At 42.5% G+C, this 24,765-nt stretch overlaps 1 protein-coding gene across 4 annotated transcripts in view; it reads left to right on the top strand.

Annotated features, from left to right (window-relative positions):
• The window catches only part of LOC142311115 (uncharacterized), an 84,235-nt gene that overhangs the window by 53,788 nt on the left and 5,682 nt on the right, over positions 1-24,765 (top strand). For all 4 annotated transcript variants that reach the window (XM_075349233.1, XM_075349232.1, XM_075349234.1 and 1 more), the window contains exons 5-8: positions 3,950-4,041; positions 4,666-4,771; positions 18,582-18,679; positions 19,853-19,964. In XM_075349233.1, coding sequence (XP_075205348.1) covers positions 3,950-4,041; positions 4,666-4,771; positions 18,582-18,679; positions 19,853-19,964 — 408 coding nt within the window. The remainder of the gene's footprint in view (positions 1-3,949; positions 4,042-4,665; positions 4,772-18,581; positions 18,680-19,852; positions 19,965-24,765) is intronic.

Genomic DNA, 24,765 nt, shown 5'->3' on the forward strand with positions numbered 1-24,765 from the left:
CGGAATGGAAATAACCCCCCACAATTTTGACATTGTTGCTTCAGTTTATTGTTCACTGTGAGGAACAAATGCAATAATATTTTTGAATAGTTCACACTATTTCAGGTGCAACCTTCATTTCTTGTAGAATACACTGCAGTACTTCTGCATTGTGTTGTATTTTCATTTTTAGCCATAAGGTATAAAGCCTTGCCAATGCTTCATAGGAGTATAAAAATGGCAAACGGGGGTACTAGGACCGGCGTCACCACCCGGAACACCTGGGCAAGTGCCGGGGCCCTGGACAAACAGTGGGGCCCACTCGCTGCATGTTCAACGGTGTCCCCAGCCCTTGATGATGTATGGGGCCAGGGTAACTGTCTCCCCTGTACCTCGTGTGCTGTCTCTCTGCACTATGTCATCAGCGCAGCATCCCAGCTTATGAATAGTAATAAGCCAGGAGCAGAGATCAGTGAGGTCACATGACACCTGCAGTCAGCACTCATCTCCTGCATCACTGGGACACCACTCAACAGAAAGGACGGTTCGCTCATAACACAGCTCAGTGGGGAGAAGAGAGAACACGGGGGAGGGACCACACAGGGGGAGAAGAGAGAGACTGCAGAGGAGGAAAAGTGAGAGACTGCAGAGGGGGAAAAGTGAGAAACCGCAAAGGGGGAAAAGAGAGAGCACAGGGGGAGATGAGAGACCACACAGGGGAGAAGACAGAGCACAGAAGGAGTAGAGACCACACAAGGGAAGAAGACACCCCACAGGGAAGAGCGAGAGAGAGCACAGGGGAAAAACTGCACAGGAGGAGAAGAGAGAGTACAGTCGAAAGACTGCACATGAGGAGAAGAGAGAGTACAGTCGAAAGACTGCACAGGGGGAGAGAGAGAGAGCACAGGGGAGAGACTGCACAGGGGGAGAAGAGAGAGCACACGGGAAAGACCACAAAGTGGGAGAAGAGAGCACAGAGGAGAGAGATAGTGCCCAGAATAGAGACTGCAAAGTGAAAGAAAAAAGAGCACAGGGGAAAGACCGAACAGGTGGTGAGAGCGTGAGCACAGGGGAGAGACCACACCGGGGGAGAAGAGAGAGCACGGTGTAGAGACTGCACAGCGGGAGAAGAGAGAGCATGGGGGAGAGACCGCACAGGAGGAGAAGAGAGAGCACAGGGGATAAAGAGAGAGAGCACAGAATAGAGACTGCAAATTGGAAGAAGAGAGAGCACAGGGGAGAGACTGCACATTGGAGAGAGAGCAAGCATACGTGAGAGACTGAACAAGGGGAGAAGAGAGGGAGAGACTGCACAGCGGAGATAGAGAGAGCGCACAGAGACATTGCACAGGGGAAAAGAGAGCACAGGGGAGAGAGCGCATAAGGGGAGAAGAGAATGCGCATGGGGGAGAGCGCGCACGAGGGGGATTATATTTACGGGGATTGTATTAGTTTTATATACAGTCATATGGAAAAGTTTGGGCACCCCTATTAATGTTAACCTTTTTTCTTTATAACAATTTGGGTTTTTCCAACAGCTATTTCAGTTTCATATATCTAATAACTGATGGACTCAGTAATATTTCTGAATTGAGAGGTTTATTGTACTAACAGAAAATGTGCAATCCGCATTTAAACAAAATTTGACCGGTGCAAAAGTATGGGCACCCTTATCAATTCTTGATTTCAACACTCCTAACTATTTTTTACTGAATTACTAAACCACTAAATTGGTTTAGTAACCTCATTGAGCTTTGAACTTCATAGGCAGGTGTATTCAATCATGAGAAAAGGTATTTAAGGTGGCCACTTGCAAGTTGTTCTCCTATTTGAATCTCCTATGAAGAGTGGCATCATGGGCTCATCAAAACAACTCTCAAATGATCTGAAAACAAAGATTATTCAGCATAGTTGTTCAGGGGAAGGATACAAAAAGTTGTCTCAGAGATTTAAACTGTCAGTTTCCACTGTGAGGAACATAGTAAGGAAATGGAAAAACACAGGTACAGTTCTTGTTAAGCCCAGAAGTGGCAGGCCAAGAAAAATATCAGAAAGGCAGAGAAGAAGAATGGTGAGAACAGTCAAGGACAATCCACAGACCACCTCCAAAGACCTGCAGCATCATCTTGCTGCAGATGGTGTCAATGTGCATCGGTCAACAATACAGCACATTTTGCACAAGGAGAAGCTGTATGGGAGAGTGATGTGAAAGAAGCCGTTTCTGCAAGCACGCCACAAACAGAGTCGCCTGAGGTATGCAAAAGCACATTTAGACAAGCCAGTTACATTTTGGAAGAAGGTCCTGTGGAGTGATGAAACAAAGATTGAGTTGTTTGGTCATACAAAAAGGTGTTATGCATGGAGGCAAAAAAACACGGCATTCCAAGAAAAGCACTTGCTACCCACAGTAAAATTTGGTGGAGGTTCCATCATGCTTTGGGGCTGTGTGGCCAATGCCGGCACCGGGAATCTTGTTAAAATTGAGGGTCGCATGGATTCAACTCAGTATCAGCAGATTCTTGACAATAATGTGCAAGAATCAGTGACGAAGTTGAAGTTACGCAGGGGATGGATATTTCAGCAAGACAATGATCCAAAACACCGCTCCAAATCTACTCAGGCATTCATGCAGAGGAACAATTACAATGTTCTGGAATGGCCATCCAAGTACCCAGACCTGAATATCATTGAACATCTGTGGGATGATTTGAAGCGGCTGTCCATGCTCGGCGACCATCAAACTTAACTGAACTGGAATTGTTTTGTAAACCGGAATGGTCAAACATACCTTCATCCAGGATCCAGGAACTCATTAAAAGCTACAGGAAGCGACTAGAGGCTGTTATTTTTGCAAAAGGAGGATCTACAAAATATTAATGTCACTTTTATGTTGAGGTGCCCATACTTTTGCACCGGTCAAATTTTGTTTAAATGCGGATTGCACATTTTCTGTTAGTACAATAAACCTCATTTCAATCCAGAAATATTACTGAGTCCATCAGTTATTAGATATATGAAACTGAAATAGCTGTTGCAAAAACCCAAATTGTTGTAAAGAAAAAAGGTTAACATTAATAGGAGTGCCCAAACCTTTTCATATGACTGTATATATCTGACTAATACAATATATATATATGTATATATATATATATATATATATATATATATATATATATATATATATATATACATATATGTATATATATATATACATATATATATATACATATACATATACATATATATATATATATATATATATATATATATATTACATACATACATATACAATATATACATATACAGCCCGGAACCTCTATATAGTATAATCATGAATCGTGATATGTATTAAAGGGGCCCACTGGGACTCCTTTGCCCAGGGCCCACGAAAACCTGGAGCTGGCTCTGCTGCCGTGGCATAGCATTAGTGCAAAATGCATACTAACTAAACAGTTTTTATTGAAGCGGGCATCTAAATGGATAAAATGCTGTGACATCAGAGCTAGGTCAAACTACCTATATAATACAAGGCTGGTCATACACGTAAGTAATTATTGACTGGATTCTTCTTCAGCCAATAGCTATCTCTCAGGACTCCCGATGTCCCTTTCTGTATAGATGCACACTTATACATGCGATCATGTGTATTTAATAGGAAGCGGGGAGTAACATATTGGCAGACTACATTAGCGGTAACTCTTGAGAAAAAAATCGATCTGTGTATTCATATCTCGGCAGATGTTGATGTAGAGTTGGGTTGCTGTCATGCATATTAGATGACCGTGTAGTCCTGTCAAAATCAGCAGCTTGGCTATCTGTCTATGACCAACTTAATGCTTTCCATTTGATCCACTCCTGATTTTGTCTAAAGAAACAACCTGCTGTATGTAAAATAATTTGTAAAGAAATGTACTTCACCTGATGATTACATAGAAATAATGTGTTCATTCACCATATGTATCTCCTACAGTTAAATCCAATAATGGGGAAATAGAAGGTCCCCACATTCTATATTTCGAGGATAATCCAGAGGAAAATCAGAACGTCCTACAGGATCTTCAGGTAGATAGAGCCATGAAATGCAGAATATATAATTTGTTTCATCTCAGATTATTATTGAAGAGGCCACAGTTGGTAAATATACAACCTCTGGAGGCCACACCGCTAATGCTTCCCTCAGTTTTTTACTTTGAATGGAGTAGTAGTGTGCATGGTTGATATCTGTTCCACTCCTCCTTGTGGTGGTCATATAGTGAGGTAGATGCGTATGGTGAGAAAAACACAATGCAAATTTTGAGTGGGTGTTTTGATGATGTGGAACCTTTGTTCTACTGATGTATGAATATTTGATAATTGTAAAGTAAAATTTGTATGTAAATACTTTTTCATTTCATCATTTTTTGGGATGTATGTGCTAAAGTGAAATTAGGAGATAACAGTCTTAACTATCTGTTGGTAATATATATGTCTTCCATTAAATATTGAGTGCTAAGTTTCTGTGGTGATTGGATACAGTTTTTGAAGCCAATCGCTGGCGTGGATCATATAATGAAGGGGAAATATATTGGAAATATCCTGCTTTGCATTCTCTTTGTAAACTAAACCTAGATTTGGCTTGTAAAACAACAGTAAAAGCAAATTCAACTGTCATTAATTGCACATTATGTTCCATTTATGGTGAATTAGGGTAACAATTCAGGAGATATGAAAACTGAAGACATAGAAGATGAAGAGCTGTATGCCACTGTGAACGAGCTGTATGAGGACGAATATCCTACAGATATCCACATTGGTGAGTGATAACTAAAGGAAATATATCATGAGAAAATTACTGTGTGAAGAGTACATAAATAATTTCACAATGAAGTGTAAGGGCACGCATCAGGTGTTTGCTCCAAAAGATACTTGAAAAGCATTGCTCAAAATAACTTGAGAAAGGTCCTCCTATTTCATTGTAAAACAAACATTACTGTACATATCTTCAGTCAGTTTCTCCTCCTTCAGATTTGGAATAACCCTGTTGAGAGAAAATAAATTGCATGTAACTTCTTTGAAGCGTCTCCTAATGGAAAACGATCAATGAAGGACAAGTCTCATCAAAATGCAGCAGAAAAAACTTCAGGGGAAAAAACTCTCTAATAACGCATGAAAACTCTTCAAAACCGCTTCAGGAAACAAAAATGTTTTTAAAATATCTGCAGTGGTATTTTTCTCCCTCTAAGTGATTTTTAAAACCTGACGGAAAAGAAAAACACTCAAAAGACTGAACATACAGTGTGTATGGAAAGTATTCAGACCCCTTTAAAATGTTCACTCTTTGTTTCATTGCAGCCATTTGGTAAATTCAAAAAAGTTCATTTTTTTCCACTTTAATGTACACTCTGCACCCCATCTTGAGAGAAAAAAAACCCAGATATGTAAAAATTTTTGCAAATTTGTCCTACAAAAAAACCCTGAAATATCACATGGTTATACAGTAAGTCTTCAGACCCTTTGCTTAGTATTGAGTAGAAGCACCCTCCTTTTGAGCTAGTACAGCCATAAGTCTTCTTGGGAATGATACAAGTTTTTCACACCTGGATTTGAGGATCATCTGCCATTCTTCTTGCACTTCCTCTCCAGTTCCGTCAGATTGGATGGTGAACTTTGGTGGACAGCCATCTTCAGGTCTCTCCAGAGATGCTCAATTTGGTTTAGGTCATGGCTCTGGCTGGGCCAGTCAAGAATGATCACAGAGTTGTTCTGAAGACACTCCTTTTATCTGTGTGCTTAGGGTCATTGTCTTGTTGGAAGCTGAGCCTTCCGTCAAGTCTGAGGTCAAGAGCACTCTGGAAGAGGTTTTCTTTCAGGATATCTTTCTACTTGGTGCATTCATCTTTCCTTCAATTGCACCCAATCATCCTGTCCCTGCAGCTGAAAAACACCCTCTCAGCATGATGCTGCCACCACCATGTTTTACTGTTGGGATTGTATTGGGCAGGTGATGAGCAGTGACTGGTTTTCTCCACACATACCACTTAGAATTATCACCAAAAAGTTCTATCTTCATCTCATCAGACCAGAGAATCTTATTTATCATAGTCTGGGTGTCCTTCATGTGTTTTTTGCAAACTCTATGCGGGCTTTCATATGTCTTACACTGAGGAGAGGCTTCCGTCGGGCCACTATGCCATAAAGGCCAAAATGGTGGAGAGCTGCAGTGATAGTTCACTTTATGGAACTTTCTCCCATCTCCCTACTGCATCTCTACCTCAGCCACAGTGATCTTGGAGTTCTTCTTTACCTCTCCCACCAAGGCTTTTCTCCCACGATTGCTCAGTTTGGCTGGATGGCCAGGTCTAGAAAGAGTTCTGGTGGTCCCAAACTTCTTCCATTTAAGGATTATGGAGGCCACTGTGCTCTTAGGAACCTTGGTACTGCATAAATTCTTTTGTAACCTTGGCCAGATCTGTGCCTTGCCACAATTCTGTCTCTGAACTTCTTGGACAGTTCATTTTACCTCAGGATTCTCATTTGGTCTGACATGCACTGTGAGCTGATGTCTTATATAGATAGGTGTGTGCCTTTCCAATTCAAGTCATATCAGTTTAATTAAAAACAGCTGGACTCCAATGAAAGAGTAGAACCATCTCAAGGAAGATCCCAAGGAAATGGAAAGCATGTGACTTAAATATGAGTGTCTGAGCAAGGGGTCTGAATACTTATGACCATGTGATATTTCAGTTTTTCTTGTTTAAAAAAATGTGCAAAAATTTTGACATTTTTGTTTCTTTTTTCCTGTCAAGATGGGGTGCAGAGTGTACATTACTGAGAAAAAAATGAACTTTTTTGAATTTACCAAATGGCTGCAATGAAACAAAGAGTGAAAAATGTAAAGAGATCTGAATACTTTCCGTACCCACTTTATGTGCAAGTCATTTTACAATAGCAATGATTAAGAAGTGTCTTACAAGTGTTCAAGTGATTTTCGGGCATCTTTGGGAGCTGACCCAATCCAAAAGACTCCTCAAGAACCCTTTGTGACTACGCATACCGTAACCTGGGGGTTTCACTCGCTTTTGCTGCGGTGCGAGGTAGCACAGGAACAAACAGTACATTAAAAGTCCAAACGGTTTATTATATCCTCCATAAACTGCAGCTCAAAAACATAGTACAATAGTAACTGACCTGGTCAGTATACGCACATGGCACAGTTACCTTCGGCACAGGTTTCCACCAGCCCCTCAGGAGCTTGAGCAGGGCTCCCACGGATCCTTAGGAAGGCTGCCTTTCTGGGACCACGAGCCGGGAACTGTGCCTTGCTCTCAGCCACGGATGCCGCGGTTAGTCCAGATCCCCAGGAGGACTCAAGCTCCCTAGCGCATAGCGACCCCAGGTTCCATACACCTGGCCAGTGACATCAGGGGAAACTGCAGCCAGCTCTAATTCACATGGACTACTTACAGGGTGCCTCCAGGAAGTGAAGTCCTTCCAAGCACCTAGAGATCATATGACCAAGCAAACAGTTTCTTAAATCAGACCTGACACACCCACATTTGGAGGCACGTGATTCACCAAACCTGGTTCATCACATCGTCTATTGTTAAAGGGAACCTGACCCTTAAATACAATACCCATTCTTGTGGAACTACAGGTCCCATAGTAACATTTTCAGTTTAATATCGCAGGAGACCTTCTCCACTGCAACACATAACGACCAATTAAAACATTGGTGGTCGCTATCTCACACCTTATATTGTCATTATAACAGTGGCAGATAGCATAGGGTCACATTGACAATGGGTGTGAGCTCAACTCCTCCTTCTGTCTCCCCAGGCTCTGTACTGTTACCTCTGCACAGTGATAATAAGTGCTACAGCACTCTACCATAAATCCAAATAAGTCATTTTCTGACTTTGTTTTCTTTGTAAACCAAATCTTTTGAAGAAAAAAAAAAAATAGAAAAATAATTATTACACCGTGTGCAAGATTATTAGGCAAGTTGTATTTTAGAGGAATTTTTTATTATTGATCAACAACTATGTTCTCAATCAACCCAAAAGACTCATAAATATCAAAGCTTAATATTTTTGGAAGTTAGAGTGGGGTTTTTAGTTTTGGCTATCTTAAGCCTGCTTTACACGTTGCAATTAGTTGTACAATCGCATTTGCGATGTGACACGCCCCGGTTGCATATACAATCTTTTGAGATCGCACATAGGTCGTTTATTTGGTGTCAGACCTGCGTTCGTATTATGTGTTCTGTTGTGCAATTATGTGTTTGTTTCGTGTGATCATGTGTTCAGTGACGTAACTGTCTTTTTTTTTTTTCCCTCAACTATATGCAAATGTGATCGCAAGTATACTCCCTTATTTCTCTCCAAGCATACATGTCGTTAACGCATTTACGTCATTTAATTGATTAATTATCCACACCAGACAGAATTCCAAAGTAGAACTCTGTTGCGCACGAGGACAATCAATATCAAATCACACATACATACAGGCTGCAACTAAATGAGATTGAGTTAAACTATTTATAGAGAGATCATTTCCAAACGCATGTGCACACAATTTCAACCAATTATACGATGGGCGTATCAGCGCCACAAGATACGACACAACCACTTCACAGTATGACGTCCTGATTATGGGAGGAAACCATCGTATGAGGGATGTCACACGCTGCAATTCAGTAGATTCGATCAACAAAACGTTCAATTCTAGACAAAGATTCGATGTGTTTGCGATCACCGTTTTTGCGTTCAATCTTGATCGCACGTAGGTGTCACACGCAAATAAGTCACGATCGATGCCGGATGTGCGTCACTTACAACTTGACCCCAACGACGGATTGTAAGATATATTGCAACGTGTACAACGGGCTTTAGGAGGATATCTGTTTGTGCAGGTAACTATTACTGTGCAGAATTATTAGGCAACTTAAAAAAACAAATATATTCCCATTTCACTTGTTTATTTTCACCAGGTAAACCAATATAACTGCACAAAATTTAGAAATAAACATTTCTGACATGCAAAAACAAAACCCAAAAAAAATAGTGATCAATATGGCCACCTTTCTTTATGATGACACTCAACAGCCTACCATCCATAGATTCTGTCAGTTGCTTGATCTGTTTACGATCAACATTGCATGCAGCAGCCACCACAGCCTCCAGACACTGTTCCGGTAGGTGTACTGTTTTCCCTCCCTGTAGATCTTACATTTTATGAGGAACCACAAGTTCTCTATGGGGTTCAGATCAAGTGAACAAGGGGGCCATGTCATTATTTTTTTCATCATTTAGACCGTCACTGGCCAGCTACGCTGTGGAGTAGTTGGATGCATATGATGGAGCATTGTCCTGCATGAAAATCATGTTTTTCTTGAACGATACCGACTTCTTCCTGTACAACTGCTTGAAGAAGTTCTCTTCCAGAAACTGGCAGTATTTCTGGGAGTTGAGTTTCACTCCATCCTCAACCCGAAAAGGTCCCACAAGTTCATCTTTGATGATACCAGCCAATACCAGTACCCCACCTCCACCTTGCTGGCGTCTGAGTCGGAGTGGAGCTCTCTGCCCTTTACTGATTCAGCCTCTGGCCATCCATCTGGCCCATCAAAAGTCACTCTCATTTTATCAGTCCATAAAATCTTTGAAAAATCAGTCTTAAGATATTTCCTGGCCCAGTCTTGACGTTTTAGCTTATGTTTCTTGTTCAAAGGTGGTGGTTTTTCAGCCTTCCTTACCTTGGCCATGTCCCTGAGTATCGGTTTAAATGCCGCGCTAAAAACCACTGATGCTGTAGATGAAAAAGATTTCCTTTATTTCATAATTCTACGCGTTTCAGAGACATCTCCGTCTCCTTCCTCAGGAGACGGAGATGTCTCTGAAACGCGTAGAATTATGAAATAAAGGAAATCTTTTTCATCTACAGCATCAGTGGTTTTTAGCGCGGCATTTAAACCGGTTTTCTCTTTACCTGACCTATATTTTATATACTGCATTCCGGGGCCGCTGCTAAACCACAAAAAGGCACTCACATGCGATCATAAGGAGTTGTGACTTGCACAACCCTACCAGGTGAGTGTACCTCTTTCTGTCTCTCTACCCTCATACCGGGTAAGACCCTATTGCGCTTTTTCCCCCTACAGCTCTACAATGTCCCTGAGTATGGCACACCTTGTGCTTTTTGATACTCCAGTAACATTACAGCTCTGAAATATGGCCAAACTGGTGGCAAATGGCATCTTGGTAGCTTCACGCTTGATTTTACTCAATTCATGGGCAGTTATTTTGTGCCTTTTTTGCCAACACGCTTCTTGCGACCCTGTTGGCCATTTGCTATAAAACGCTTGATTGTTCGGTGATCACGCTTCAAACGTTTGGCAATTTCAAGACTGCTGCATCCCTCTGCAAGACATCTCACAATTTTGGATTTTCAGAGCCCGTCAAATCTCTCTTCTGATCCATTTTGCCAAAGGAAAGGAAGATGTCTAATAATTAAGCACCCCTTATATAGGGTGTTGATGTCATTACACCGCACCCCTCCTCATTACAGAGATGCACATCACCTGATTTACTTAATTGGTAGTTGGCTCTCAAGCCTATACAGCTTGGAGTAGGACGACATGTATAAAAAGCATCATGTGATCAAAATACTCATTTGACTAATAACTCTGCACACAGTGTACATTCTCTTTAATTACCATAAAGAATTCCATAGTCTCCTTGTTCACTCTTCTCTATAAACCTTTATTCCACACCAGACTCTGTAATTTCTACAAAAAAAGCTTGTTCCCAGTTGCAGACACATCCATTCCTATTAATCTTCCTTTCACACCCTGTAATTGTATGCCACACTACAGTAAAATATTCAGGCTCAGGACAGTACAAAGGAATCCCTGGTAATAACAGAGTAGAAAAAGTAATTATAGTACTTTGATACTTTCATAAAGCTACTACAGAGCATAGAATCACACAGGACTCCGGGCTCACTCAGAGATTGTGGCTTGTATTACTAACATAAGCCACACTCCCTGATATGTGACTTCATAGAAGAAGCTATATCAAAAGGTCTGGCAGGTGTTAGAAGTCAGAAGAAGACCACACCCCCTGATCTCTTGACGAAAGCCCCAGTAACGGAGTACCCCTTTAATATATCCTTATTTAGTACAATGCATTAATGTATTATTAATTAATGTACCGTAATATAACAGTAGCAGCAAAATTATCAACCCAGAAAGCCAACCACATCTCATTGTACGTTCCACAACAGCTGATTCTTAAGGAATATAATTAGTGATGGGCGATCCTGAACTGTAAAGATGGGGGTTCCTACCGACCACATAGTGATCGTGTACTTGATCCCAATCATGAGCTTTCCTGGCAAGCTCATGTTACAGATCGGGTCCAGATCGGGACAAGGGGCTGTAAAAAAAAAAGCACATTATTAAAAAACATTATGATCATATTTACAGGTCCCGAGACGCATCCTGCAGACTCTGTTTCCCGACCGATTCTGCTTCCGCGTCCGATCATTTCTGTGTCCCCGGTAAGCATCACTGCTGAAAGGAGCTTCCATGACGTCATAGCCATGTGACCAGTCTGGTATGAATCTTGTACAGACATTGGCTTACAGACTGGTCACATGACCTTGACATCATCGAAGGTCCTGTTAACTGAACTTTGACTGTCACTGGCCCGCAGCCGCCCCTGGAAATGGCGCATTGTTTCTTAGCGCCTTTTCAAGGCGCTTTACCTAGTGGCCCTGGTGGCGATGGCACGTTGGGTAATAGAGGGGTTAATACCAGCTTTGTATTCTCTGATGATACTAAGCCCGAAATTCATGGTGTCACGCCAAATTTGACATGGCTACCATGAATTTCTAATTAACAGTAAAAAAAAACACAACACATAGAAAAAATGTTATTAGAAATAAAACAAAAAATACATTTAGAGACTCCATCTTTATTATAAAAAAAACTCCTTAGTCCGACGTAGTTCACAGGTAGAGCAATGTCAGCTCTGCTTCATCACTCTGTAAAGACAAGCGGCTCTACAGATTGCGAAGCAGAGAGAGCCATGTCAGGTCTGCTACATCGCTCTGTACAGAGCGAGAAGCAGACTTACAGTGAGGGTATGATTGTACTTGCATCTCGCATTGCATCACCCCGCACGGCCTGACGCTCTCAGGACAGGAGCGCCTCAGCTGCATGGAAATACATGCAGCTTACCCGCTCCTGTCAGGAAATTGTGCGCCACGATGAGATGCGACACTCGCACAGTGACAGGCAAAGTTCAGTTAACAGGACCTTCGATGACATCATAGTCATGTGACCAGTCTGTAAGCCAATATCTGTACAACATTCACACCAGACTGGTCACATGGCTATGACGTCACGGAAAGTCCTTTAACCTGGGGACACAGCAATGATCGGATGAGGAAGCAGAAGCGGCCGGGAGATAGAGTCTGCAGGACGTGTCGCGGGACTTGTGAGCATAATGACAATGTTTATCATTAATTATATTCTTTATTGTACAGCTCCGCCGCCCCATCCCATGACTGTAAAGCCCAAGTTTGGTGATTGGACTCAGGTTCGCGTTATCTCGATCCCGATCTCAATCTTTACAAAATGATCGGGCGATGCTCCCATTGCCAACTATCGGGGGTTTCGCCCATCACTAAATATTATCAAAACGTGTATTATGGCTATTAAAAATACCAGTAGCCAATCTCATAAGAAAGACACAGATAGAATACATACGTGATGCATGGACTTCTGAACGAGGGCCAAGTCACTAAAAACACAGTTCCTCACTGCCTGTTATGTCTGTTAGGTTGATGAAGGTAAACTCTATGTAGAGTCTTTGACGACTTACCTCACTTACAGTGGGGAAAAAAGTATTTAGTCATCCACCAATTGTACAAGTTCTCCCACTTAAAAAGATGACAGAGGCCTCTAATTGACATCATAGGTAGACCACAACTATGAGAGACAAAATGAGAAAACAAATCCAGAAAATCACTTTGTCTGATTTGGCAGGATTTTGTTTGCAAATTATGGTGGAAAATAAGTATTTGGTCAATAACAAAAGTTCATCTCAATATTTTGTAATATATCCTTTGTTGACAATGACAATGACAGAGGTTAAACATTTTCTGGAAGCCTTCATAAGGTTGGCACAGACTGTTGGTCTGTTGGCCCATTCCTTCATGCAGATCACCTCTAGAGCAGTGATGTTTTGGGCCTGTCCCTGGGCAACAGGGATTTTCAACTCCCTCCAAAGATTTTCTATGGGCTTGAGATCTGGAGACTGGCTAGGCCACTCCAGGACCTTCATATGCTTCTTACGAAGCCACTCCTTCTTGCCCTGGTGGTGTGCTTGGGATCATTATCATGCTGAAAGACCCAGGCACATTTCATCTTTAATGCCCTTGCTGAGGGAAGTAGTTTGAACTCAAAATCTCACAATACATGGCGCTATTCATTATTTCATGTACACGGATCAGTTGTCCTGGTCCCTTTGCAGAGAAACAGCCCTAAAGCATGATGTTCCCACCCCCATGCTTCACAGTAGGTATGGTGTTTTTTGGATGCAACTCAGCATTCTGTCTCCTCCAAACACAAAGAGTTGTGTTTCTACCAAACAGTTCTACTTTGGTTTCATCAGACCATATGACATTCTCCCAGTACTCTTCTGGATAATACAAATACTCTCAAGCAAACTTCAAACGAGCCCAGACATGCACTGGCTTAAGCAGGGGAACACGTCTGGCACTGCAGGATCTGAGTCCCTAGCGGTATAGTGTGTTACTGATGGTAGCCTTTGTTACGGTGGTCCCACCTCTATGCAGGTCATTCACTAGGTCCCTCCGTGTGGTTCTGGGATTTTTGCTCACCGTTCTTGTGATCATTTTGACCCCATGGGGTGAGATCTTGCGTGGAGCCCCAGATCGAGGGAGTTTATCAGTGGTCTTGTATGTTTTCCATTTTCTTATTATTACTCCCACAGTTGATTTCATCACACCAAGCTGCTTTCCTATTGCAGATTCAGTCTTCCCAGCCTGGTGCAGGGCTACAATTTTGTTTCTGATGTCCTTTAACAGCTCTTTGTTGAGTTTGGAGTGTGACTGTTTGAGGTTGTGGACAGGTGTATTTTATACTGATAGCAAGTTCAAACAGGTGCCATTACTACAGGTAATGAGTGGAGGACAGAGGAACCTCTTAAAGAAGAAGTTACAGGTCTGTGAGAGCCAGAAATCGTGCAGGTTTTTGGTTGACCTAATATTTATTCTCCACCATAATTTGCAAAATAAACAACTTGCCGAATCAGACGTGGTGATTTTCAGGTTTTGTTTTCTCATTTTGTCTCTCATAGTTGTGGTCTACCTATGATGTCAATTACACGCCTCTATTATCTTTTTAAGTGGGAGAACTTGCACAATTGGTGGCTAACTATATACTTTTTTTCCCCACTGTACCAGCCTAAGGATCATTGCATTCTGTAATACGCTGCAGTGGTTAGTTGACTTGAACTGCACATCATCAGCAAAACATCTGCTGACACGTGGTTCAAGTCACCTCACTGCTGGAGCCAGTTGCGTAACTAGAGTTTGATGGGCTCCGGTGCAAAATTTTGACCTGGCCCTCTCCATCCCCACATGTTGGTCAGATGTATGTATATGTATAAAATATATGTATGAAAATAATTCTGTCTCAATATAATCTCCAATAATGCAATAATGAGTTATTTGCCCTCATTTGAACAATCCATCTCCAGAAGTCTCCTTGGACGAGGAGGCATATGTTGCTCAGTTTTTGCAACAATTGAATGATGTTAATGTGTACAGAAAGTTAGATGATGATCCAAAATTTGAGATACAAAGAAACATCAAAAGAGTACGGAATGATGCAAAATTAAAGGGATTATAAATCAAGAAGTATTTGGTTACTTGGTAGATGAGAGCCCCATTACACCAGTGCTATATATTATCCCTAAAATCCATAAGTACCTTAAAAATTCACCCGGAAGGCCCATAGTCTCGTTTGTGAACTCGGTTTTTAATAACATAGGGATTTTCTTAGACAAGATTCTTAACCCCTTGTCAATGAACACTAATTCTTTTAGAAAGGATGTCGGTGATTTTTTGCATACATTAAGTGATGTAAAGGTTGTGAGTGATGTCATATTTGCCTCGTTTGACATGGTATCGCTATATACCTCGATCGATCACAATCGATGTTCATTGTCAGTAAGGAAGAGACTTCTGCAGATGGATTATTCAAATAAGAGATAGAACTGGATCCTTTGGGATTCAGGCTATGCCTCTATACACACTGGGGATCTGTTTTGTTGTATACAGGATAATGCAGTTCCCCATAGGAGGTAATGGCTCATTACAGATGTGAGATTGTCCCTTTATTTGGAACTGGTGCCATACTGAACTTTTTGTGACTAATTACATGGTTATATTATTGGGCGTCTTTGACCTCTTTAAAGATGGATTGTGTGGCTAAACTACATGCTGTGCGCACACTCCGTTGACAACAGGCGGATGTGGAGGATTCCATGTGTATAAGGAGCATGCGCTGGTAACTGCTTCCATAACCGACAGAGTGATGGAGTATGTGGCTTTTTTCTGCGCGGTGCACATGCACACTAAGCGCTTAATGTTTCTCTATTGGCACAGACTCTGTGACGCACAGACATGTGCATTTTGCACTCATAGAATGCCAGATTTCGGCGTGGATATCATGTTTATGTACATCATATGTTATGGGTGAGTCACTTTGTAATCAGTGTTTCTATGTGTGTATGTTTATGAATTATTGGCCATTATAAGCACCTTTTATGCACTGTACACTTTTTTGGACTATGTATTGTATTGCATGCACTCATGCAAATGTGTTGCACAAGTATTACAATATATATTAATATCTCTGCACTGTATTTTATACATTAATTTTTGTACTACTTGTATATGAATTATATAATGAGATTGACTCACCATATTCATATACCTTCACTGCTTGAAAAAGGTTCTGTTAGGACCGAAATATTGACTGTTACACCATGGGCCAATAAAGGTTTGATTTTTGCTGGCTACCTTATTTTTTTCTAGATAGATAGATGATACGTACATACATACATACATACATACCGTACATACATACGTACATAGCTTATACAGCTATTTAGCAGAATTAGAAATATGGTTTTTATACCCTGTGTGAACCTGTAGTGCTCACCATCTGACCCTGTGACGTCACATGCTGCTTTACACGTGACCTTCTTAAAGCCGGGACATCACCGGACGGGGTGCTCCGGCCTGTATTGCGTTCTTTTTTGCCATCCGCCGCGCATAACCCTTCAATCTAACCACTCCAGGGAACTCCCAGCATCACTGTGAGCCGTGTGGACCATCTGCCGGACCACATTTTAAATATTTTATTTAGGTGGTTTACACACAGAACCACTTGATCACTAGCGGCTCCATCTTTTCTGTAGCGCCGGTGCTCATTTTATTATCTCCAGAATTAGAAATAATTTTTGAAAAATATAGTGTGGTGTCCCCCCTAATTTTCATAACCAGCAAAGGTACAGCAACAGCTATGGGCAACCGTCAGCTGTCCCTTGGCTGGTTTTGTAGAATAAAGATGATCCCACTCTGATTTTTTAAATTATTTGAAAAAATGGCGTGGTGTCCCCCATTTTTTGCAAAATCAGCCAAGGGACAGTATACAACTAGGACTGAAGGAGGCCTTTCACATACAGAAGCCTCTCAGACCATGCTCCTGGCATGGTCTAAGAGGCTTGGTAACTTGGATGTTGTCATGGCAATGATCGGACCCCATGATCACGTTGTGGGAGTCTCGAATGCTTGGGAGAGAAGCTCCTTCATTCTCCCAGTCTCCTAACTGCTGCAATCACTATCGATCGCAGCATTTAGGGGGTTAAACAGTCATAAGCAGCGCGGAGACTGCTCCTGGCTGTGGGAGCCAGGTCTCGACTGTCACATAAGCTGAAATCCTAGCGGTGGTAGTGCGTGCACAGCTCCAGTTCCAATGCAATTGCCATGACGTACCCCATACATCATAATTCAGGAACCCCTTGACAAGCATGACGTGTGGTCCATGTCATAGGTTGTGTAGAGATTAAGTTTTTGCACACACTACTTTTGGATTTTGGCCTTGTTTTTTGTTAAATAATGCCATGAGGTTAGGCTAAGTTCACATTTCCGTTGTTTTGCATCAGTCACATGCGTCGCTTGATGCATGTGACTGATGCGCTGTTCAACGCTGTACTACGGATGACAAAGAACAGAATTCTTTGTCGGATTCCGTTGTGTGCGGGGGTGCGGAGTTCGGGGGGGGGGGAGCCGAGCGGGGCCGTGGCACTGAGGACGTCAGTGCCGCAGGGACTGCAGGACAGGTGAGTGTGTGTGTGTGTGTGTGTATATGTGTGTGTGTGTGTGTGTGTATACACATGCTGAATGCGGGAGGGGGCGGAGCCGAGCGGGGGGCGGGGCCAGGCGCTGAGGATGTCAGTGGCAGTGCTGCGGTCTGCATGGCTGGGGACAGGTGAGTGTATCTGTGAGTGTGTGTGTGTGTGCATGTATGTATGTATGTATGTGTGTGCACATGCGGAGTGCGGGAGGGGGCGGAGCCGAGCGGTGGGCGGGGCCAGACGAGGGTGTCAATGGCAGTGCTTGTCTGCATGGCTGGGGACAGGTGTGTGTGTGTGTACATACATGTGCGGAGTGCGGGAGGGGGCGGGGCCGAGCGGGGAAGTGTCGGCCTCCCTGCACACGTAACCAGACTAAATATCGGGTAGCAAAGCACCCGATATTTACCTTGGTTACCCGATATTTACCTTGGTTACGGGCCTACACCGCTTAGCCCTGGCTCCTTGCACCGTAACCAGGGTAAATATCGGGTAACCAACCAAAGCTGGGGACATGTGCAGGGAGCCAGAGAGCATGCGCAGCGAAATCCGACGGATCTCGCTGCTCAAAAAACGTTACATGCTGAGTTCCTCCCGCCCGGCGGTCAGTCGTTCCACGACTGATCAGTCGGGCGGAGGGTGCAACGCAGCATCATCAGTCACAATCCGCTGCTCATACAAGTCTATGGGAACAACGGAATCCGCTAAACGGATTCCGTTGTTTACAAGAGCAGCGGATTGTGACTGATACATTTTAGCGGAAATGTGAACTTAGCCTTAGTTGTAATTTGATGTTCATCTGAGGTTACATTTTCCTATTTTTAAGATTTTCTAAAGACCAAATGGTTTTTTTTTTATTATGTACTGATATGTATAACCATAGAATTCAAAGAGGGTGTAATTAGTTTTTTTCAAGAATGCAAATTTGCAATTCAATCAGCAGGTTCATCCTACATTAACCTAGTGTATAATGATCACCGAGACGTGTGTAGCATTGGATCATATGTAAACTATGTATTCAGATGAAATATTAATCTGCAGATGTGACTACACTTGGTAAGTTCTGCTGCAAGCCTTATATCTGTGGTGATGATATATATATGATCCTACTGAAATAAGCTAGACCGGCAGGTGATCTGCAGGTAACTAACTTTAGTGTGCCTTTCACAGATGAATCCGATAAGGGAAGTCTACCAGAGACATATACCAGTCCACTGCACGCCCAGGATTATCCAGAGGAAAATCCGAATGTCAACTATGATTTTCAGGTATTATTTGTCTCCCTATCAAATTCTAAGGATATGTTCACACTCTGCCTTTTTGCAGCATTTTTTTCCTGTACTTAAAACACATTACCTAGCAGGAAAAGCACAGCCAATAATATGTGCAATTTGATTCGTTTTTACTTGCATTTTTCTTGCATGTTTACTTGTGAGTTTATGTGTGGCTCAAAAAAGGCAAGGAAAAAGAATACACTGTGAAAGAGATTTTGGAAATGTTATTCATTTTTCTGGTACTGTTAAAGTAGTGTTTTTTACACATAAAAGAACACGCTGAAAAAAAATTCGAAAAAAAAACAACATACCCTAAGGCTATGAGCGCACTTTGCATCGTCCTAAACGCATGTCAAAACGCATCCTCTGGCAGTAATTGATTTTGCCAAAGTTGCTTTTGACCACAAAATAGCGCTAAAAACGCATGCGTATTTACCGCGTTTTTAGCGCTTTTTACATGCTTTTCTGTTGTCAAAACTCAGACGCGTTTTGAACACAAAGACACACCTAAATAAAGTTTTAATATACAAATACTAATAAAAAGGGGGAAAAAAAATAAATTTAATTTATAAAATCTTTAAGAAAATAGCTGTTTTTAATAAAATTATAGCGGTTTTATACTATTTTTGGCTAAAATATCAATAATCAAATAATTTCCTTTAATTTAATTTTCGGACTGTGTGAGTGTAAAGGGACATATCTTTCCATTATTTTGAAGACAGAAAAGCAGGTGTTTAGGTAGTCCAAAACGCATGTTTTCTGCACATAAAAAGCAGGCAAAACGCAGGAATTTGAAGGAATCTTGGTTTTTGCCATTTCTCATTGACTTCAATGTTAGTAAAACGCAGCCAAAATGGCAAAAACAACTGACATGCTGCTTCTTTGAACGCATGGTTTTTCCCACAAAATATGCAAATTAAACGCAGCGTTTAGAAACGCAAAGTGGGGTCTAGAAATTCCCATTTCCCAAATCAAAACGCATGCCTTTTGGCATGAAAAAGGTGCTTCTCAAAACGGACCTAAAAAGCACCTGAAACGCAGGTGGAATCGCAAAGTGCGGTCGCACCCTAAGTCTTTTTGGTAACTGTGGGTTTTTTTTGTTTATTCACAAATCTCTCAAAGCCTTTTCCTAATTGTGTGTTATTTGTTCCATACTTGCTGAATAAGGTTACGCAATTGTCTGATATCAAAGATGAAATTATAAGGGAAGAAGAAGAGATATATGTGGGTGTAAACCAGCTGTGTAAGGGGGTGGAAATTCCCACAGATACCAGTATAGGTAAGTGATAAATCCTAAATCCTCCAGAAGAACATATACTCCCCTTGTTCAATCCCCAAATACTATTTTATTCTATAACCTCTTCTATCCCCTATTACATTGGCCATACACATTCATACAAAATTTGAATATAAGTACTGTATATCTGCACTTACAATAATTATAGGGGATATGAATATTATGGAATCGGTATCTCCCACCCTATTAGAACCAGCATATCATTATCATACAGGGGTGAGAGTTCATTAAAGGGAACCTGTCAGGTGCAATATGCACCTAGGACCACGAGCAGTTCTGGGTACATATTGCTAATCCCTGCCTAACCGTCTCTGTATCTAGTAGCATAGGTAAAGAGATCTTTAGTAAAAAGATTTCTAAAGATCTTTTATCTTATGCTAATAAGCATGGGGACTAGTCACAAGGGTGTTATATCCCCTGACTAGACACCCTATTAGCATGTAAGCAGGCCCACAGGGGAGTACTAACATGCTATTCAATGCAGCGTTACCAGCAGTGATGTGCGTACCTGTGTTCGCTGTGACCGCGCTTTTGATTGCCGAGCACTTCCGTTCATGCGGTATGAAGCCAGGTCTATGCGTTCCGGCTTCAGAGAGGTCTACTGCACATGACTGTAATTGACGGGGAATTCAGAAGCGCGGTCACAGCAAACACAGGTTCGTGCGTCACCGCTGGTGATGCTGCATTGAATAGCATCTTAGTACTCCCCTGTGGGCGTGCTAACATGCTAAGAGGGCGGCTTGTCGGAGGATAGAACGCCCTTGGAACTACTCACCGCGCTCATTACCATAAGATTAAGCATCTTTAGAAATACTTTTTGTAAAGATCTCTTTATGTATGCTAGTGTAAAACCGATTCATAGGAAATAGCCAACATCAAATATAATAAAATAAATATCTCTTTATTGACAATATATTAAAAACATACAAAATAGATGAGCAAGGAAATGGTGAATAAAAGAGGGTCTAAAACACAGTACTGATTAACAATGATATTGTAATATAGCTTCAATAAAGTGCAAAAGGTGCAGTTGCATATACAAGGCCACCAGATAGCAGAATGGGGAAAGATACAAATGGGCACAAGCAAAGACCACAATCACCATGAATATCTGTGCAAAACTTGCCAATAATAAAGTGCATGTAATAGACCAATATAGTAAAGAATGCAGAAGGGTGCTATAAGAATGGTCAATACTAAAGTGCACTAAAAAAATCAGTCATGGTGATGGATGTCAGCAAGTGCCCACCCGCAAAAAACACCACACATACCACTGGAGGTAATGTTCATCACTAGGAAATAAACAGCATAATATTATTACCATGCACCCAAAGTGGTAGCAAGGGTTAAGTAAGGATGGATATACCTGAGGCCATCAGCAGGACTGTGTGTAGGCAACCTCCCGACCCTACACGTGTTTTGGCGCACCTTCGCCATCCCCTGTATATATATATATATATATATATATATATATATATAATTTTTTTTTTCAAAATTGTCTCTATAGTAGAGAATGTTATACCATATAGAAATAAACACTAGATATCCCTTGAATCTACAGTTGCCTAACCATTGCAGTCAATCAATGAATTCTCCAGTGACGTTGGTATGTGACCACTGAAACAATTGATTGGCTGTAGCAGTTAGGTGACTAATAGATATCACTTCTGATACCAGCAAAGCCCACCTCGATGATAGTGCTGAAACAGTATGGGATTCAAGGGATAAGTAATGCTTAAGGCCCCGTTACACGCAACGACGTATCTAACGATATATCGCCGGGGTCACGGATTCTGTGACACACATCCGGCATTGTTAGCGACGTCGTTCCATGTGACACCAACGAGCGGCCGTTAACAATGGAAAATACTCACCAAATCGCCCATCGTTGACACGTCGTTCATTTTCAAAAAATTGTTGGTTGTTGAGGACGCAGTATGTTTGTCGTTCCCGAGGCAGCACACATCGCTACGTGTGGCACCGCAGGAACGAGGAACATCACCGTACCTGCAGCCGCCTACAAGGAGGAAGGAAGGAAGGAGGTGGGCGGGATATTCCGCCCACTCATCTCCGCCCCTCCGCTTCTATTGGGCAGCCGCTTAGCGACGCCGCTGTGACGCCGAATGAACCTCCCCCTTAGAAAGGTTCGCCAGCCACAGCAACGTCGCTAGGCAGGTAAGTCCGTGTGACAGGTCCTAACGAGGTTGTGCACCACGGGCAGCGATTTGCCCGTGACGCACAACCGACGGGGGCGGATGCTTTTACCAGTGTAAAGCCCCCTTTAGTTTTTTTTATTTTGCAACGTTCGCTGCTATACGGAAAATTATCATAATTAATTAATAATATCCCTGAAAATACCCCTTTTATCTATGTTGGCTACCTACAGTGCCTACAAGTAGTATTCAACCCCCTGCAGATTTAGCAGGTTTGATAAGATGCAAATAAGTTAGAGCCTGCAAACTTCAAACAAGAGCAGGATTTATTAACAGATGCATAAATCTTACAAACCAACAAGTTATGTTGCTCAGTTAAATTTTAATACATTTTCAACATAAAAGTGTAGGTCAATTATTATTCAACCCCTAGGTTTAATATTTTGTGGAATAACCCTTGTTTGCAATTACAGCTAATAATCGTCTTTTATAAGACCTGATCAGGCCGGCACAGGTCTCTGGAGTTATCTTGGCCCACTCCTCCATGCAGATCTTCTCCAAGTTATCTAGGTTCTTTGGGTGTCTCATGTGGACTTTAATCTTGAGCTCCTTCCACAAGTTTTCAATTGGGTTAAGGTCAAGAAACTGACTAGGCCACTGCAACACCTTGATTTTTTCCCTCTTGAACCAGGCCTTGGTTTTCTTGGCTGTGTGCTTTGGGTCGTTGTCTTGTTGGAAGATGAAATGACGACCCATCTTAAGATCCTTGATGGAGGAGCGGAGGTTCTTGGCCAAAATCTCCAGGTAGGCCGTGCTATCCATCTTCCCATGGATGCGGACCAGATGGCCAGGCCCCTTGGCTGAGAAACAGCCCCACAGCATGATGCTGCCACCACCATGCTTGACTGTAGGGATGGTATTCTTGGGGTTGTATGCAGTGCCATCCAGACTCCAAACGTCACGTGTGTGGTTGGCACCAAAGATCTCGATCTTGGTCTCATCAGACCAGAGAACCTTGAATCAGTCTGTCTCAGAGTCCTCCAAGTGATCATGAGCAAACTGTAGACGAGCCTTGACATGACACTTTGAAAGTAAAGGTACCTTACGGGCTCGTCTGGAACGGAGACCATTGCGGTGGAGTACGTTACTTATGGTATTGACTGAAACCAATGTCCCCACTGCCATGAGATCTTCCCGGAGCTCCTTCCTTGTTGTCCTTGGGTTAGCCTTGACTCTTCGGACAAGCCTGGCCTCGGCACGGGTGGAAACGTTCAAAGGCTGTCCAGGCCGTGGAAGGCTAACAGTAGTTCCATAAGCCTTCCACTTCCGGATGATGCTCCCAACAGTGGAGACAGGTAGGCCCAACTCCTTGGAAAGGGTTTTGTACCCCTTGCCAGCCTTGTGACTTTCCACGATCTTGTCTCTGATGGCCTTGGAATGCTCCTTTGTCTTTCCCATGTTGACCAAGTATGAGTGCTGTTCACAAGTTTGGGTCTTAATTAAGCTGGTGTCACACACAGCGACAACGACAACGACGTCGCTGCTACGTCACCATTTTCGGTGACGTTGCAGCGACGTCCCGTCGCTGTCGCTGTGTGTGACATCCAGGAACGACCTGGCCCCTGCTGTGAGGTCGCCGGTCGTTGCTGAATGTCCAGCTTCATTTTTTCGTCGTCACTCTCCCGCTGTGACACACACATCGCTGTGTGTGACAGCGAGAGAGCGACGAAATGAAGCGAGCAGGAGCCGGCACTGGCAGCTGCGGTAAGCTGTAACCAGCGTAAACATCGGGTAACCAAGGGAAGTCCTTTCCCTGGTTACCCGATGTTTACGCTGGTTACCAGCCTCCGCTCTTGCTGCCAGCGCCGGCTCCTGCACTGTGACATGTGGCTGCAGTATGCATCGGGTAATTAACCCGATGTATACTGTAGCAAAGAGAGCAAGGAGCCAGCGCTAAGCAGTGCGCGCGGCTCCCTGCTCTCTGAACTGTGACATGTAGCTGCAGCACACATCGGGTTAATTAACCCGATGTGTACTGTACCTAGGAGAGCAAGGAGCCAGCGCTAAGCGCGGCTCCCTGCTCTCTGAACATGTAACACAGCGACGTTATGATCGCTGCTTCTGCTGTGTTTGACAGCTAAGCAGCGATCATAACAGCGACTTACAAGGTCGCTGTTACGTCACCGAAAATGGTGACGTAACAGCGACGTCGTTGTCGCTGTCGTTTAGTGTGAACCCAGCTTTAGTCAGAAAAGGCTGGAAAAAGAGATAATTAATCCAAACATGTGAAGCTCATTGTTCTTTGTGCCTGAAATAATACTTTAGGGGAACCAAACAGAATTTTTGTGGTTTGAGGGGTTGAATAATAAATGACCCTCTGAATAAACTTTTCACAATTTAAAAAAAAAAAAAAGAAATAACATTCTTTTTTGCTGCAGTGCATTTCACACTTCCAGGCTGATCTACAGTCCAAATGTCACAATGCCAAGTTAATTCCGAATGTGTAAACCTGCTAAATCTGCAGGGGGTTGAATACTACTTGTAGGCACTGTATGTGTTGATTAGCCAGCATCTGCTGTAACTGCACTGACCAGAACTTGCTTCGATTACTGCAGTGTAACCATTAAATG

The sequence above is a fragment of the Anomaloglossus baeobatrachus genome, chromosome 5 (genome assembly GCF_048569485.1).
Source record: "Anomaloglossus baeobatrachus isolate aAnoBae1 chromosome 5, aAnoBae1.hap1, whole genome shotgun sequence".
NCBI classification, from domain to species: Eukaryota; Metazoa; Chordata; class Amphibia; order Anura; family Aromobatidae; genus Anomaloglossus; species Anomaloglossus baeobatrachus.